We start from the raw sequence: 16,302 nt of genomic DNA, 5'->3' as shown, positions 1-16,302 counted from the left end.
GAGAGGATAAGACACAAATCTTCTTTTTTGCTCTAGACTTTCTTTCCTTTTCTCTGTATCTTTCCCCTAAACCTGAAGTTTTTATCTGTGCTTTTGACCCCACTCCTTCTGGTCTGTTCTTGGACTCTACCTCACTGATTTTGGTACTGTCACATCTTACATTAATTTAACTTGCACAAAGGCAGCTCTACACAAGGTTCTACTGTGTGCTTTCACTGTGTTGCATCAGCTGAAGTCACATTCATTCCACTGCTTGTAGATTACTGTATATTAAGATGGCAGGTCATAGCTCTTCCATACCTGATATGCCTAATTAATAGAGAGGCTGAAGTGTCATAAATAGAGAAGTGATCGTGTTGCTGTTTTGCCCACTCCAACTCATCCCTGTTGAACTAAGCAGTGCTTAATATTATCTAGCCAGATCATAAGGCAGAGGAAAGAACTATGTGCTGTGAATGGGACTGAGACACAGTCATAAGTCATCTGCTCTCCCACAATCATCAATTATCAGGCATCCTCACCAATGAATTCATCTTCTCTTGGCGATTTGATTCTAGTGGTTAAAACCATGCTTTGTGCCCCCTCAACCCCAAATATGATCTCAAATATAAGCCATCAACAGCCATTTGAGAGTCAGCAATTAGAATCCTGGAGATAATACAGAGAGTCTTAGACCATATCTCCTCCCATACTGCTGTTTCCTCTAAGCCTTCAGTGCTTTTAGTCAGCATCTTTTCTAAGTCACAGAAATCAGTAAATATCGGAATACATAAAACAGAAAGGTCTGAAGAGAAACGGACTGCTAGCTGATAGATGGATGGTGAGCTTCAGGATGGAGAGGTAGCGGTGAGGACTGTCAATTCAAACAAGAATGCAAACCACTCAAAATAAACATTCTCCTAAAGCACTAAATATTTCTGAAGTCTGGCTGGGAACTTTCAGAAAAGAACACAGACCACCGCAGCCGTGTTCCTCAGATCTACATACTCATTTCCTTCTCCCCCTACCAAACACACACACTTAGCAAAGACTGTGCACTGATTATGAGACAAGGACTGAAGAAGCAAGAACTAGCTCTGCAAATAAAAAAAAGGCAAAGCAAACCCTTTACACACTTACTCCACCCTAAAGCAACTACTAATTATGTTATGCTTTGATCTTTTCAGCCATGTTCACTCACATATATTACTGTCAATATCTTTGGGGGAAAAAAAACATGTAAGCAGTAAACATTTTAAGGACCTTTCACAAACCAAATGACAGCAGGTTTTTATTAACATATCTTACAATGTTGATTATTCCTAGTTTTGTAATTTCTGCTTAATTATAAAGATCAATTTAGCTTCTACAGTAATGTACTGTATTTAAATGATCATTCATACAAGATATCACACCAGTACATTTTTTTGAATAATATACACACATCACTCTAACTTGGACCTGTTATTTTTAAAAGTGGGTTTATAAATGGGACTTATAAAAGTTATGGGGAAAAATTAAAGTTCTAGTTTAGCAGCATGCATGTATGTATTCAAGTACAATTTTCAACCAAGTGCTTTTTTAAAATTTACTGGTGACTAATTCACCAATATCAAAATAAACACTATCAAACACCCAAATTTTAAAGTTAAGGCTAATATTTTCACTTCACATCCATATGCACAACCATAAAACATTCCATTTTAAATAAGTAGTAATCAAAGTCTGAATACATTATACCATGTATATATAGCATCAGAGTTTCAAACTGCAGAATTATTCAAGTTCATGAATCCTGTAACAGTATTTACTAGAGATGTAAATTAGCATTTTGCTCTTCAACCACACTTACAAATGGTCTGGTATTCATAATGATCAATGCAAAAAGTATGACAGGCTGAACTTATGATACAGTATTTAAAAAAGTAGCAATGTGTTGGAAAGGACAGCTATTTAGTCAAACAGAATCATTTGAGTCTTACAGAAAGTTATCTTAATATTTTGGAAATGTATATAAAAATAGCAAGCTATTTCCATGTATTTTATTGTAGAACTATAGGTAATTTTTTGACTTTTTGAATACATTTGAATATGTACTGCTCTGCTTTCCATATTTTAATGCAAGGCCATCATTTAATATCCATTTTTATACTCTTGTAATGTCATATCATTACAAACATTTTTTAGAACATGGATCTGACATTATTTTTATACTTTATCATTAGATTTGTTTAGTTTATTTTTACGTGTAAAAATGTGATTTTATATAACAAGCCATGGAAGTCCAAAGGACCAGGGATAGCTTGATTTGATAGCACTATATGTTAAATACTCAATTACTGAATCATTTAGGAAAAAAAATCTTTGTAGCAATATATCACATGCTTTTCAGTAATTTTCCTTCTCATAGAGTGGGTTTTAGCTCAATCATTCCCATTTTTACTGATTTTTAAACCCTGCACACATAAATTGTTTTTCACAGCAGTTTCTAAGAAGAATGCAGAAGCAAGGCTCATTCATGAGGGTCATCACCACTGCGCCTTTTTTTTTTTCCTTTTAGGAAACCAAGCAGAAATAGCAGTGATTACACTGCACAAATACAATATAGCTGAACCTCTTGAGCTGAAAGAAAGTTCCAAAACTTATGGTTCATTTCTGGGGAAGTCTGAGCATTTCTAATACAATCATATAAACAAAACTTTGTTTGGTAATAAAAGGTGGGCATGCACAGAATCAACATCTGCCCAATGTATGTACCTCTTGATTTTATAGTAAGATTTGTTATTACCTCTAGTAATTCATCCAACTTGAAATGGCAAATTTTGATTTTTAAGGACCCCCCCCAACCACACATATGCCCCCCAAAATGTACTGTATTATATTAACAGCAGCTATCTACTTATTTTACAGCTATTTCAATTATTTACCTGGGGAGAAGATTTATGAAATTCCTGAGAATGAATTCAGTTTTCAGCAAAGCCTTAAACTTTTAACAGATTCCTCACAATAAGAAAAAATTTTAAAGTTCTACTATTAGACCAACTTTTACTATACAATATTTCACATAAATCATGTTTTACATTTTTTTCTAATTACATACAGAAAAATTCTCAAATCAACACAAGAATGGCAGAGGAAAAAAGATGCATTATGCTTAGCAGATGCAAATTAAAACACAGACAGAAAGAAGCAGTAAAATGTCAAATAAATCACACCCACTCTAAGTATCAATGAATAGCTGATATGCATTGTTGGGAGAATCATTTCTGAATGAGTTTGTGAACAAGTTGTGCTTCTTATTAATTGTGCACTTAAAAAATGACCACTAAAGAATAATTTAACTTGTTATTAATGTTTTCCAGATATTAAATTATTATACCATTAACGTGATTACCAAGCACCTAATTTTGGAAAGGCTTCATAACGTATGTTTTCTTTTTCTCCCTCAGCAAAAGTGTTAATCCCCCAAATTAAGTTAAAGCTTATTGTTGAAAAATAAATTTGTAGCGAAAATGATGATATGATGCAATGCTGAGGTGGAGAGTCACAGCCCATTGTAATGTGGACCCCATCTTTTATTGATGTGATCAAAAGTATGAGAAATCCACTGTTGCTCAAGAACTTTGTATCTTTCCTTACAAATGTAGAGAGGTTTGCCTCGCCTAGAATAAAAAGAAAAAAAAAGTATTAATATCATACAAGGAAGATTTCACTTGCATTTCTTTCTTTTTTTTTTGGAGACAGTCTCTCGCAGTGGAGCAATCTCAGCTCACTGCAACCTCCGCCTCCTGGGTTCAAGCAATTCTGTCTCAGCCTCTCGAGTAGCTAGGATTACAGGTGCTCACCACCATGTCTGCCTCCTTTTTTATTTTTTTATCTTTTATTCATTCATTTATTTTTTGAGACAGCGTCTCACTCTGTCACCCAGGCTGGAGTGCAGTGGCGCGATCTCAGCTCGCTGCAAGCTCTGCCTCCTGAGTTCACGCCATTCTCCTGCCTCAGCCTCCCGAGTAGCTGGGACTACAGGCGCCTGCCACCATGCCCAGCTAATTTTTTGTATTTTTAGTAGAGACGGGGTTTCACCATATTGGCCAGCCTGGTCTCGAACTCCTGACCTCAAGTGATCTGCCCACTTTGGTCTCCCAAAGTGTTGGGATTACAGGCGTGAGCCACCACACCTACCGCATTTCTTTTACTAGATTCTTCTTTTTTGAGACAGTCTTTCTCTGTTGCCCAGGTTGGTGTGCAGTGGCACGATCACAGCTCACTGCAACCTCCACCTGGGGGAGGTTGATGCAACCTCCACCTGCCGGGCTCAAGCAATCCTTCCAACTCCTCCCGAGTTGCTGGGACCACAGGCATAGACCACCACACCTGGCTTGCTTGCTTATTTATTTATTTATTTATTTATTTATTTATTTATTTAATTTATTTATTTATTAGAGATGAGGTCTCACTATGTTGCCCAGGCTGGTCTCAAACTCCTGGGCTCAAGCAATCCTCCTGCTTCAGCCTCCTAAAGTACTGAGATTACAGGTGTGAGCCACTGGCCTGGCCAACAGATTCTTCGTGGCAAAAACCTCACATGGTAATTTGGTTTATTTCATGTTTCCTCAATATATTGATAGGGACAATATCTCAAAAACTAGAAATAGCTCTGAATTAATGACAGTCAGAATTTCTTTCTTTCTTTTTTTTTGGGGGGGACGGTTTCGCTCTTTTTGCCCATGCTGGAGTGCAATGGCGCCATCTCGGCTCACCGCAACCTCCGCCTCCCGGGTTCAAGTGATTCTCCTGCCTCAGCCTCCCAAGTAGCTGGGATTGCAGGCATGTGCCACCACCCCGGCTAATTTTGTATTTTTAGTAGAGAGGGGGTTTCTCCATGTTGGTCAGGCTGGTCTTGAACTCCCGACCTAACGTGATCCACCTGCCTCGGCCTCCCAAAGTGCTGGGATTACAGGCGTGAGCCACTGCGCCTGGCAAGAATTTCTTAATATTAAAAAAATTGTAATTACAAAGCCAGGAATAGCATATTGGTTTTCACTGACCAAATTTCAATGAAACACCAGGATATATCCGTGAACATCTCACCTAAGATCCCGGTCTTCCTCTCCATGAGCATCCAAATACACGGAACCCCAGAGGCAGAAGCGGTGACCTCGAATGATGATAATTACCGATGCATTGATCAAAAGGAAAATACCTGTTCCTGCACCACAGTTCTGAGAATGCTAAAAAATTAAAAATATATTAATGAACTTCATAATCAAATAGGCTTTATAATAAAATTAAAAATATATTAATGAACTTCATAATCAAATAGGCTTTATAATAAAATCAAGAATATCTTAATGCCTTCTAAATAATACAGTGATTTAAAAATAGTAAGATTTCATTTAAGTTAAACTTATAACTCCATTCCTAACACTTTATTATTAATACATTAAGAGGAATTTGGGTAAGGAATATCTAGTAAAGCAATTAAGAGCCAATCTAATTCAGAGTCTAGTATCTCCAACAGCACAGATGACTTTTGTTTCACAGCACATTCCCAAGTATATACCATTAAAGGATAGTAGGTGAAAGGAGAACTAGAATTGTACTTAAGGAAGGATTCACTCACTTAAAACCTCAGAGACTTTCTTTTTTTACTGTTCTACTGGATTAAAAAACACACAATCCCTGTATGTATTACATACTTAATTCAAAGAGTGGTTAAATATGAAGAGCTGGCTTGACCATATTTTCCTTGTGCTATGAGATCTATGTTTTCATAAATTTTGTATTATCTATTATTGCTTACCAATACACATTCACAGTAACTTTGTTGCTTGCAGCAAAGTCCTTTCAGGCATACAAAAGTACCACATACAAGGCAAACAGCAGGATCTTTAGGAACCTTGGTGCAGACACTACAGGTTTTTCTGTGGTAGTACTGAAAAATGGTGTTATAATTCTCAGGCAACTGTAGTAGGTGTGGTAATTTCCATTTTGACTCTTGGATAAGCAAGGCCTAAAACATCCAAAAATATTCATTAGTTTTATGTATTTAAGTCACTAACACAATATATTTCTTAAAGGTATTTTTACGGAAAGAAAAATCTGCCTCCAAGAATGTGGCTTATTTTCTTCATTAACACTCCCCTCATTTCCAGTTTATACATGACTAAAATAGTAGTTCAACAGTTACCATTATCTATTTTAATGTATTATCGTTTCCAATTACAATATGATTTAATTTTTTAGATTAAGCAACCTAAAACATTTAAACTTGTTATTACTTTAAAAGAAAAACACCATCTCTAAGCATGCAGGGGAAATACATCTAATTGTATTTGACTTTAAACATGCATAGTGCAAAGGTTTTTAAAAGTTACATATTTTTTAAAACCAAGTTTTGACCACTCTCAAACAATTCTTTAGCTTTTTCTTTAGGGGAGATCATGGTTATAACTCATTTTTTCTACTTTAATACTTTATAATGTAGAATCTCTTTCCTAGAATATGTACAATTCATTACACCTCAAGCTGTTAAGATCTTTTATATCCGTTTAAGTGCTGAGTTAGAATTCTTTTCATACATTTCTTGCTTTAAGAATAAAAAAATTTTCAAGTTAGTTAAATTTCCCTGAAGGGTATGCTTTATTAACTATTTGCAGCTGCATAAAAATACTGGCAACAGCATTAAATGTTTCTAGATGCTACTCCATTCACACTTAAAACAGATAAAATGTAGTGTGAGTCTATCACCTTAAGAAACTGTAAGTAATAGTCAATTTAAATGGAGATCATATCACGTTACCTACATGCAGCCATAATCTACCTAAATCAGAGGAGTAACTAAGCTAGCTTGTTCCTCATCAACAAGTTAATGGATAAAGTGTCCATGGAAGCAATTATAAGAACAGTATACAATACATCATTTGCCAATACTCATTGCCCAACCCTGGACCCCAAGGATGACACATTCTGAAATGAGTAGATTACAGTGGAACCCTTCCATTAAAGGGAAGGGATAACAATTTGTCCTCACTGAACTTGACACTTATTATAGGTTAGGCTGCATGTTATCAAGTAGCCCATAGCACATTACCTCCAATAATTTCCCTCATGAAGAGAGATGTAAGGCAACAGGTGGATGTCCATGGAATTCACTGAACTTAACATATACTCAATCATCTAAAAAAAGCAGTAGTATTTTAAATCATGAACTATAAAACTGTTTTTTTCAGTGCCATAAAATTATGAAATTCATGAAATTTACAAATTTTTAAATGGCACCAGCTGGAAGAAAACACCTACAGAATGTGTATGCTCTACAAAGCAACCAGTATATATGGGTGACCTTTCTCACAACTGGAATACATATGTATGGTAAATAAGAGGTGGAAAGTATTTAACAGTTGTGGCAACTCTCATGATTACACCTAAAATTCGGTCTTGCCTTTCCTGTTGCGGCCTGTGTGGAGTTTGCTCGTGGGTCTCTGAGACCCAAAAACTGAGAGAATTTTCACAAGAGACCCAAAAATTGAGAGAATTTTTACACCCCAGGGGCTGTGCCTGTGCCATGCCACAGAACAAATATATTGAATTACACTGTGAATGCTAATGGATATCATTTGGATTACTATGAGAAAAGGAAAGAAGGAAAGTTGAGAGGCTTATGAACATTCAAAGAAGGCAAAGAAAATGACTGGTCTGAAGGCTAAGCTTTATCTTAAACAGCACCATGCTGAAAAAATACAAATGAAAAAGACTATCAAGATGCATGAAAAAAGAAGCACCAAACAAAAAAAAGACTCCACAGGGAGCAGTACCTGCCTATCTGCTGGACAGAGAGGGACAACCTCAAGCTAACATACTTTCCAGTATGATTAAGCAGAAATGAAAAGAGAAAGCGGGAAAATGGAAAGTCCCTCTGTCTAAAAGTACCTACCTAGGGAGAAACAGAAGTGTTAAAAGTTACTTCAACAGGGCCAGGTGCAGTGGCTCATGCTTGTAATCCCAGAACTGTGGGACGCCAAGGTAGGCAGATCATTTGAGGTCAGGAGTTCAAGACCAGCCTGGGCAACATGATGAAACCCTGTCTTTACCAAAAATACAAAAATTAGCTGGGCATAGTGGCAGGCACCTGTAATCCCAGCTATTCAGGAGGCCAAGACAGGAAAATCACTTGAACCCGGGAGGTAAAAGTTGCAGTAAGCCAAGATCGCTCTACTGCACTCAAGCCTGGGCAACAGAGCGAGACTGTGTCTCAAAAAAAAGAAAAAAAAAATGTTATTCCAACAGGATAGAGAAAGAAGAAGGCATGGAAGAGGATGGTTACTAAACTCTACTTTGTTGGAGATGGCTTTACAAGAAAACTATGTATCTATGGAACATTCAGCAGGCCAATGGGCTTGCGTTTCAAGAAAGCCCATGTAACATCCTGAACTGAGAGCCACCTTTTGCCTAACAATACTTGGTGTAAAGAAGAGTCCTTCATTCCCAATGTATATAACTTTGGGTGTTATTACCAAAGGTACTGTTACTGAGGTAAACGTGAGTGAGTTGGGCCTTGTGACAGAAGGAGGCAAGGTTATTTGGGGAAAATATGCTCTGGTTACCAACAATCCTGAAAATTATGGAGGTATAAATACAGTCATACTGGTTTGACAGTTTCATAGATATTTATTGAAGACTACACACCAATTGAAAAACTTGCCATTACTGTGATGTTTCTGAATACTACCAAACAGCCTTACATGTCTGTAATCAAGAAATTTATTAAATTGTAAACATTAAAATGGAAAAAAAAAATTGGTCTCAAATTTCTGCTTCACTGCTATTCTGGACTCTTCTGTGGATTTACAGGCTAAGGGAGCTATGTACTATCTATCCTCTAGTACAGTTTATAACACTGGTTATACTGAATTAGAAACTAAATGTCATCTGACCATTCTATGTTCCTTAGACCACTAGGAACATTTGTGGTATATGCCATCCACATCACAAGGATAGCTTATCGCATTGCCTGGAGGGACTGACCATGACTATCAAGAAGAATAAAAATGTTGCCATACAATTGGTAGAGCAATATTTTGGAATTTAAAAATGCCTACTGCCACCCCGACCATAGACCAAGCTTGAAAGGCAGAAATTTAACACAGAATGATTACAGCCTTATAGAAACAAGACAGGACCGACCAATCACCAGAAGCTCAGCCTTCTCAGAATAAAGTTTGGTATATCACATCCTTGCTCAAACAAATCCAATCAGGTGAGGTGTGCTGGATCACGGATGGTAAAAGAATAAAGTCATATATATTTGTATATTAGCTGCAGCTTTATGACTACTTGCAAATCTTGCTTACTGTGTCATATATCTTTGCAACATTTTCATTCTCTTACTATTGAATTCAGTGTGAGTAGGTACTAATTAAAATGTTCCAGACCATCTGGGTGTGAGTACAACAAATGATAGGAACAATGGACATCTCTCAGAGCTACTGGATGCAGAGAGGCCTGATGATGTAAGGACTATATGTGACAACAGGTTGCTTATTTGGGAAAGTCACAGATGCATTTGCAGTCATAAGTAAAATGGTTACATCATTTTGAACAGCAGAAGTGAAATTCTGTGAATGAGAAGAAGGGTGTGTATGTGCCAGGCAGGTAAGATGTGAAAGTAGTGGGCCACCAGTTTGTTTTTTAAATCCTCCTAGCATCCTTTGCTGCTTTCTTATGTTAATAACATTATAAGTTCTTTTGGAAAATAACCCCTGCTCTTGCTCCATACAGTTCTGATGGGGCTGCCCCCAACACAAGATCCTGCCCCACCACTAGGGTATATGTATTACAAGAGTTAGGCCACCCAGATTCTCTCTCCCAGGAATCTGAACCTTGAGCATGCAAACGGATGGAAGGAAAATGGTTGAAGCTTAGTTATCTAGTGGCAGTACTTCAGAGAAAACAGACCAGAGATCTTTGTGGTTTCTCTCCCTCCCAAGCGCTGACAGTTAAGCTCTTTAATTCTGCACATTACCAAGTATGCTTCCAATGAATTTTTTTTTTTTTTTCTGTCATAGTTTGCTTTGGTTTTCCTTATTTTAAATCAGAACTGCATTTTGTTGTTTCTGAACAAAGAATCTTAACTGATACAAAAATTCAGAAGTAGTAATTCACAGACAGTTTTTCAAGGGTAGTGCTGTTGGACTACACAGCTCCTGTCATCATTTACCCTGCTAGGTCTCTCTATACAGATTAATCTTCCTGAGGTTGACCTAGGGGTCAGGATCAGGGTTAGGGACGCAAGTGGGGATGCAGGTCAAATGGTGGTGCACTTACATAACTGGCAAAAATTCTGCATTAGCATAAATTAATAAATTAATCAAATGTCTACTACACTGCCTCTAAAATAATTATCACCTAATTATATAAAAAAGATTAAACATTTTAAAATGATAAATTACTGTTTTCCATCAGCATACATACCAATAATCATTCATCTAAAATGTAGGCTTGATTTTAACCTATGGCTCATATGAAGACAAAAAAAACTCTGGGTGTGCTCATTACTTTTTTCCCTGCCTTGGTTCTACAATTATACCCATCTCTTACTCCATGTCATTCTGCATAGGTTTTCAGACATCAAAGTATGATGTCAAATTATTGCCATATGCTCTGTGAATAAAGAAATTATTAGACAGGAAGATATTTGTATATGTAATATGCAAGATTCAGTTAACTTCTTGAATTTCCCTTTTTTTTAAAAAAAAAAAGGGTATAAAATGAGATAGCATCTTTTTAAGGATTTCAGCAAAAAACGGAAAAGAACAAAAGCAGAGACATTTATAACTTATGCTTATCTTGCTTTTATTATTCAATGTTTTAAAAATTAAATCTAGTCTGACATATCCATCTGAAATATTTTTTATTGTCCTTTTGATGTTCAAAATTAAAATTCTCATTTTCCCTGAAACTTGGCTCCCCTTTCATAAGTTCTATTTCTGCCAATGACACCACCCCACAACTTAATTGTTCCACAAATATTTATTAGGTGACTAGTCTATATGAGACACTTTCTAGAAACTGGGGATAAATAAGAAACAATTTCTGCTTCATGGAGCCCACATTCAGACACATTAAAGAAACAAATGTAATAAACATGGCAACTGTTAGAGACCGTCACAAAAGTACAGCCTTATAGAACAACAGGGAAAAAAGGGATTAGGATGTAAGGAAGATGGACTATCAGACAAATCTTCACGGAGGAAGTCACATTTATTTAGCAAAGGTAAATGTTACTTAGCAAACAGTGATTATTAATTCAACAGAAGGGTAGGAAGGTTGCTTTAGTAACAGTAATAAGTAATGTTCTAGAAGTTTAAAAATGTATAGCATACTTATGAAATACGCTTTTGTGATCTGAGCAAGGTAATGGCAGAGGAGGGGTATACAATGAGATGGAAAGGCAAGCAAGATGGTGAAGATCCTTGAATGCCATGCAAGGAGTCTGTACCTTCTTCCATAGGCAATAGGGCATCATCAGTGGTGTTTAAGCAATGGCACCTTCCTACTGTAGTTATATATACTAGACACTACTCTCCTAATGATTGGAGTTCAAGATCTTAAAGTCATGTACATCTGGTCACCAAGTCCTATGTTTTTCTCAAATGTCTCTTACATTAGTTACTTTCCAAGTTTTACAATCAGAAAAATAGTCTAGATTTTCTTCACCACCTAAATATTTTCTGGCTTCCCTTTATCCTTAATTTATCCACCAAAAAGACACCAGAATTACTCCCCAAAATATTACTTTCATCACGTTATTCAATTTTTAAAAAACTGTAGTTCTAGAATTCTGAGCCTCCAACCATGGCATACACAGCCACTCACTGCTGTCCCCACTCTATTCATCTTCAATACAACCCCTTTCACTAGCTGAGCCAGTAGCATAGGCCCAACAAATTTTAAAGTTAAAGACATGACCTTTTAGATCTGCTAGTCCAATTTATTTTAAAAATATGTCAGTTCTTCAAACAAAAACACAATTCCTTGTCTACCTTATAATTCATTTGTATCTACCAAGTCTAATGCTATGATTACTTAAGGTGTTCAATAAAAATCTGCTGACCCCAAACAAACTAAAAGTGTTGACTAATGCCTCATCTTTGTTAGCTGAAATATTTCTGCCATTATATTCATAAATGCAATTTACATAAGTTAACCATTTTTTCAATTTAATCAAGTTTTATAATTGCCGTCAAACACAGATGACCTAAAATTTAACAGTCTTCATTATTCTCTTACCTGTTAGCATATCACCACCGTGGCAAGTTAGTACAACTCTTTTAACATACCTTTCCTTGTTCTGCATGTCTTTCAGTAAACGATTTTATCTCAAAACACCACTGAGTTATAATATCAAATGCTGGAACCGGCCAATCCAGACAGGAGGCACTGATGAATGGATGTTCTGTTTGGTAAAATGTTGGCAGAAGTCCCAGGCAGCTGGCAAGAACTGAAAATTCTTCTTCTTCCTTTTAGATATGAAATAGAAAATTCTCAAAATATTTCATGAAGAACATTTCCTATTATATAGATTTTAAGGGTCATCCTCATCAATTACTTTGAGACAATAAGAAAACTTTCTTAACTGAGTCAACTGAAAAAAAGTGAAGGGAGTAGGAGAAACAAGAGAGAAAAAGGTTCCTAGCTGTTATATCTAAATATCCTCAAAATACATCTCTTTGAAATATAACTCCTAAATGTCATCTGCTTCTTTCATATATTTATTTTTTAAATAGAGTCGTTACATATCTAATAGTTCTATGAAACCTAGCTACTCTATGAAAGCAAATGTTAATTTGGAGCAAAAAGAAAGTTGTTTCTGGTTTAAAACGTGTAGGTTGTCAGTGTGGATAAGGAACAACAGTAAAAACATGAAATTCACAAGAGACAGTGCTAATTAACATGCCTAGACTTTGAATGAGTGTGAAACAAAATTAGTTTTAAAAAGAGGGGTGGGGTTGTTAGTAGCCAGGTAATCCAAAGCTCTATTTGCTAATAAAAGTACCAGATATATCAGTGACCAAGAACTCATATCCTAAAAGTTGATTTTTAAAGAAGCTTATTAGTCTTATAAACACAGAAATATATTCCCCAAACCCTCTTTATTTAACCGAAAGAACCACATAGGAAGCTAATGTTTCTGCTCTCCCTTGTGCACGGAATCAATTCCTATTCTCCTCCAAATTCCAGCTCACTAGGGAAGCCCTCCCTGACACCATTTAATGAAACCTCAGGCCACCCAGCTCCATTCAGATATAATTAGTTCTTTCATACCTTGTCAACACTTCTATTCTTGCATTTATGTTTCCTATTAATTACTTTAAAAACAAATTTGCCTTCTCCATAAGATTGTGAGTTCTCTGGAAGTAGGAACTCTGTCCTCCTAACGCTTGGCACATAGCAGACATCCAACAAAGGTCTGCCAAACTAATTATGGACATTAAGTACAAAATTCTGAAATATGCTACAAAGAAGAAACGCAGATGAAAAAGAAAAATATGCAGACTGAGAAAGATGTTAATTTTCAAATCTCTAGAAATAAAGTTACAAATCTTCCATTTATATAGTTTAACAAAGAAGGCATTTTAAAAAACTTTACTGATCTATAAATCCACATACCATAACATTCAACCATTTTATGTATAGTTTAATGAATTTTGGCAAATGTATAGTCATGCAACCACCAGCACAATAGTTTCAGAATAATTCCATCACGCCTTAAAATTTGCTTACGTTCCTATGCAGTCAATCCTGGCCCCTACTCTTTGGACCCAAGCAGTCACTGATATTTCTACTATTATAGTTTTGGCTTTTTAAAAAACTTCATGTAAATAAAATCATACAGGATGTAATCTTTTGTACCTGGCCTCTTTCACTTATTTTGAGACTCATTCATGTTATACCACATTTTGTTCATACATTCACCTGTTGATGGTTGTTTCCAGGTTTTGACTATGAATTAGGCTATTGTGAACATTCATTTAGAAGTCTAAATGTAGACATATGTTTTCATTTCTTCTGGCTGATACTTAGCAGAACTGCTGGGTTGTACAGTAAGCATATGCTTAATATTTTTAAAAACTGCCAACCTTTTTCCAAATTGACTAGACCATCTTGCATTCCAGTGAATTAGACTTCTAGGACTTCAAATCCTCGCCAACACTTGGTATTATCACTTGTGATATTAATTAATTGGTACTTCTCTAATGAACAAAGACGTTGAGTATCTTTTCATCTACTTGTTAGCCATTCATATATATTCTCTTAAGAAGTATCTATTCAAGTATTTTGCCCACTTTTGTGTTGGGTTTTTGTTTTCTTACACTTGAGTTAAAAGAATTTTTGACACATTCTGGATACAAGTCTTTTTTCACACAGCTAGAAAAAAATTTTAGGTATAAGTCACATACCATAAATGTTACTCTTTTAATATATATACAATTCAGTGGTTTTCAGTATATTCATGAAATTGTGCAACCCTTGCCAGTATCTAATTCCAAAATATTTTCATCACCCCATTATAAATTGAATTATTAATTTCATTTCCAGACTGCTCAGTGCTAGTGTATAAAAATACAATGAAATTTTTGTACATCTATCTTGTATCCTACAACCTTGCTGAACTTGTTTATTAGCTCTAACAGGTTTCTTTGGAGATTCCTTATGGTGTTCTAGAGGTAAGGTCATTTTATTTGCAAACAGAAACTGTTTCACCTCTTCCTTTCCATTCTGGATGTCTTTTTTTCTTTTTCTTGCCTACCTGCCTTGCTAGAAAATTTAGTACAATGCTGAAAAGTGGTGAGAGCAGGCATCCTTGTCTTGTTCCAATCTTGTTCCTGTCTTTCACTATTAAGTATGATGTTAGCTAAGAGTTTCTGATATGCTCTTTATCAGGCTGAGAAAATCCCCTTCTACTCCTAGCTTTGTGAGTGTTTTTACCATGAAAGGACATTAGGTTTTGCTAAATGCTTTTCTTTGACAAATGAAATGATCATATGGTTTTTCTCCCATTTATCCAATTAATATGTGAACTAAATTAATTCACTTTTGTTGCCAAACCAACTGTGCATTCCAGGATAAACCCATCTGGTCATGCCCATGTTCAATGCAGCATTACTTACAATAGCAAAGATATTAATCAACCTAAGAGTCCATTGATGGATGAGTGAATAAAGAAATAGCCCTCTGTATTCATGAGTTCCACAACCAGCCACACATCAAAAATATTTAAAAAAATAAAATACAAATAATACGATATAATTATTTGTATAGCATTTATATTATATTAGGTATTATAAGTAATCTAGGGTAGAGATGATTTAAAATATATGGGAGAGTGTGCATATGTTATAAGCAAATACTACACTATTTTATGTAAGAGACTTGAACATCTAAGGCTTTTAGTATCTGCGGGGGGGTTCCTGGAACCCTACAGATAACGACGGATGACTGTATACACATGAAATATTACTCAACCTAAGAAAAGAAGGAAATGCTGTCATTTGTCACAACATGAATGAATCTGAAGGACATTATGTTAAATGAAATAAGCTAGTCACAGAGAGACAAATACTGCATGATCTCATACTGGAATCTTAAAAAGCAGAAGCAGAGTAGAATGGTGGTTACCAGGGTCTGGGAGAAATGGGGAGATGTTGGTTAAAGGATACAAACTCTGTTATAAGATGAATAAGTTCTGGAGAGGTAACGTATAGCATGGTGACTATATTTAATAATACTGTATTGTATACTTGAAATTTGCTAACAGAGTAGATCTTAAATGTTCTCATCAGAAAACATAACTATGTGAGATGATGGATATGTTAATTAGCCTGATTGTGGCCATCATATACAATGTATACATATATCAAAACATTATACATTGTATATGATAAATACATATAATTTTTACTTGTCCTTAATATTTATAACTCAAATATTTCTTGTACCTCAATAAAGCTAAAAGAAAAATACCCATTTGGTTATAGTGTATTATCCTTTCTATTGCTAATATTTTGTGAAGGCTTTTGCTTCTATGTTCATGGGAGACATGGGTTTGTAGGTTTTTTCATAATGCCTGGTTCAACTATCAGGATAAAACTGGCCTCATAAATTGAGTTCAGAAGTGTTCCTTCTTCATTTTCTGAGATAGGTTCAAGAGTATTGGTACAATTTCTTCCTTAAATGTCTCATAGAGTTTACCACAATGTTATCTTTGTTGATATAAAGTTCTTGATGTTTCTTTTCTGGATGAGTAACAATTATATAAAT

The 16,302-nt window shown here is 35.6% G+C and overlaps 1 protein-coding gene and 1 pseudogene across 2 annotated transcripts in view; one reads left to right on the top strand and one right to left on the bottom strand.

The window, feature by feature from the left end:
* Nucleotides 1–1,232: 1,232 nt before the first annotated feature.
* Nucleotides 1,233–16,302, bottom strand: part of UBR3 (ubiquitin protein ligase E3 component n-recognin 3) — a 260,446-nt gene continuing 245,376 nt past the window's right edge. Inside the window, exons 36-39 of one of the 2 annotated variants that reach the window (XM_026454174.1) lie at nucleotides 12,321–12,500; nucleotides 5,783–5,992; nucleotides 5,071–5,210; nucleotides 1,233–3,641 (exon numbers count right to left, since the gene is read on the bottom strand). In XM_026454174.1, coding sequence (XP_026309959.1) covers nucleotides 3,524–3,641; nucleotides 5,071–5,210; nucleotides 5,783–5,992; nucleotides 12,321–12,500 — 648 coding nt within the window. In that variant the 3' untranslated portion in view covers nucleotides 1,233–3,523. The remainder of the gene's footprint in view (nucleotides 3,642–5,070; nucleotides 5,211–5,782; nucleotides 5,993–12,320; nucleotides 12,501–16,302) is intronic. The other variant, XM_026454176.1, reaches the window with a different exon arrangement.
* Nucleotides 7,547–8,634, top strand: LOC111522147 (annotated as a pseudogene).

The sequence above is a fragment of the Piliocolobus tephrosceles genome, chromosome 11 (assembly GCF_002776525.5).
Source record: "Piliocolobus tephrosceles isolate RC106 chromosome 11, ASM277652v3, whole genome shotgun sequence".
Taxonomy (NCBI): Eukaryota; Metazoa; Chordata; class Mammalia; order Primates; family Cercopithecidae; genus Piliocolobus; species Piliocolobus tephrosceles.
The sequence above is the reverse complement of the archived record's forward strand: the minus strand, read 5'-3'. Positions and strand labels throughout refer to the sequence as shown.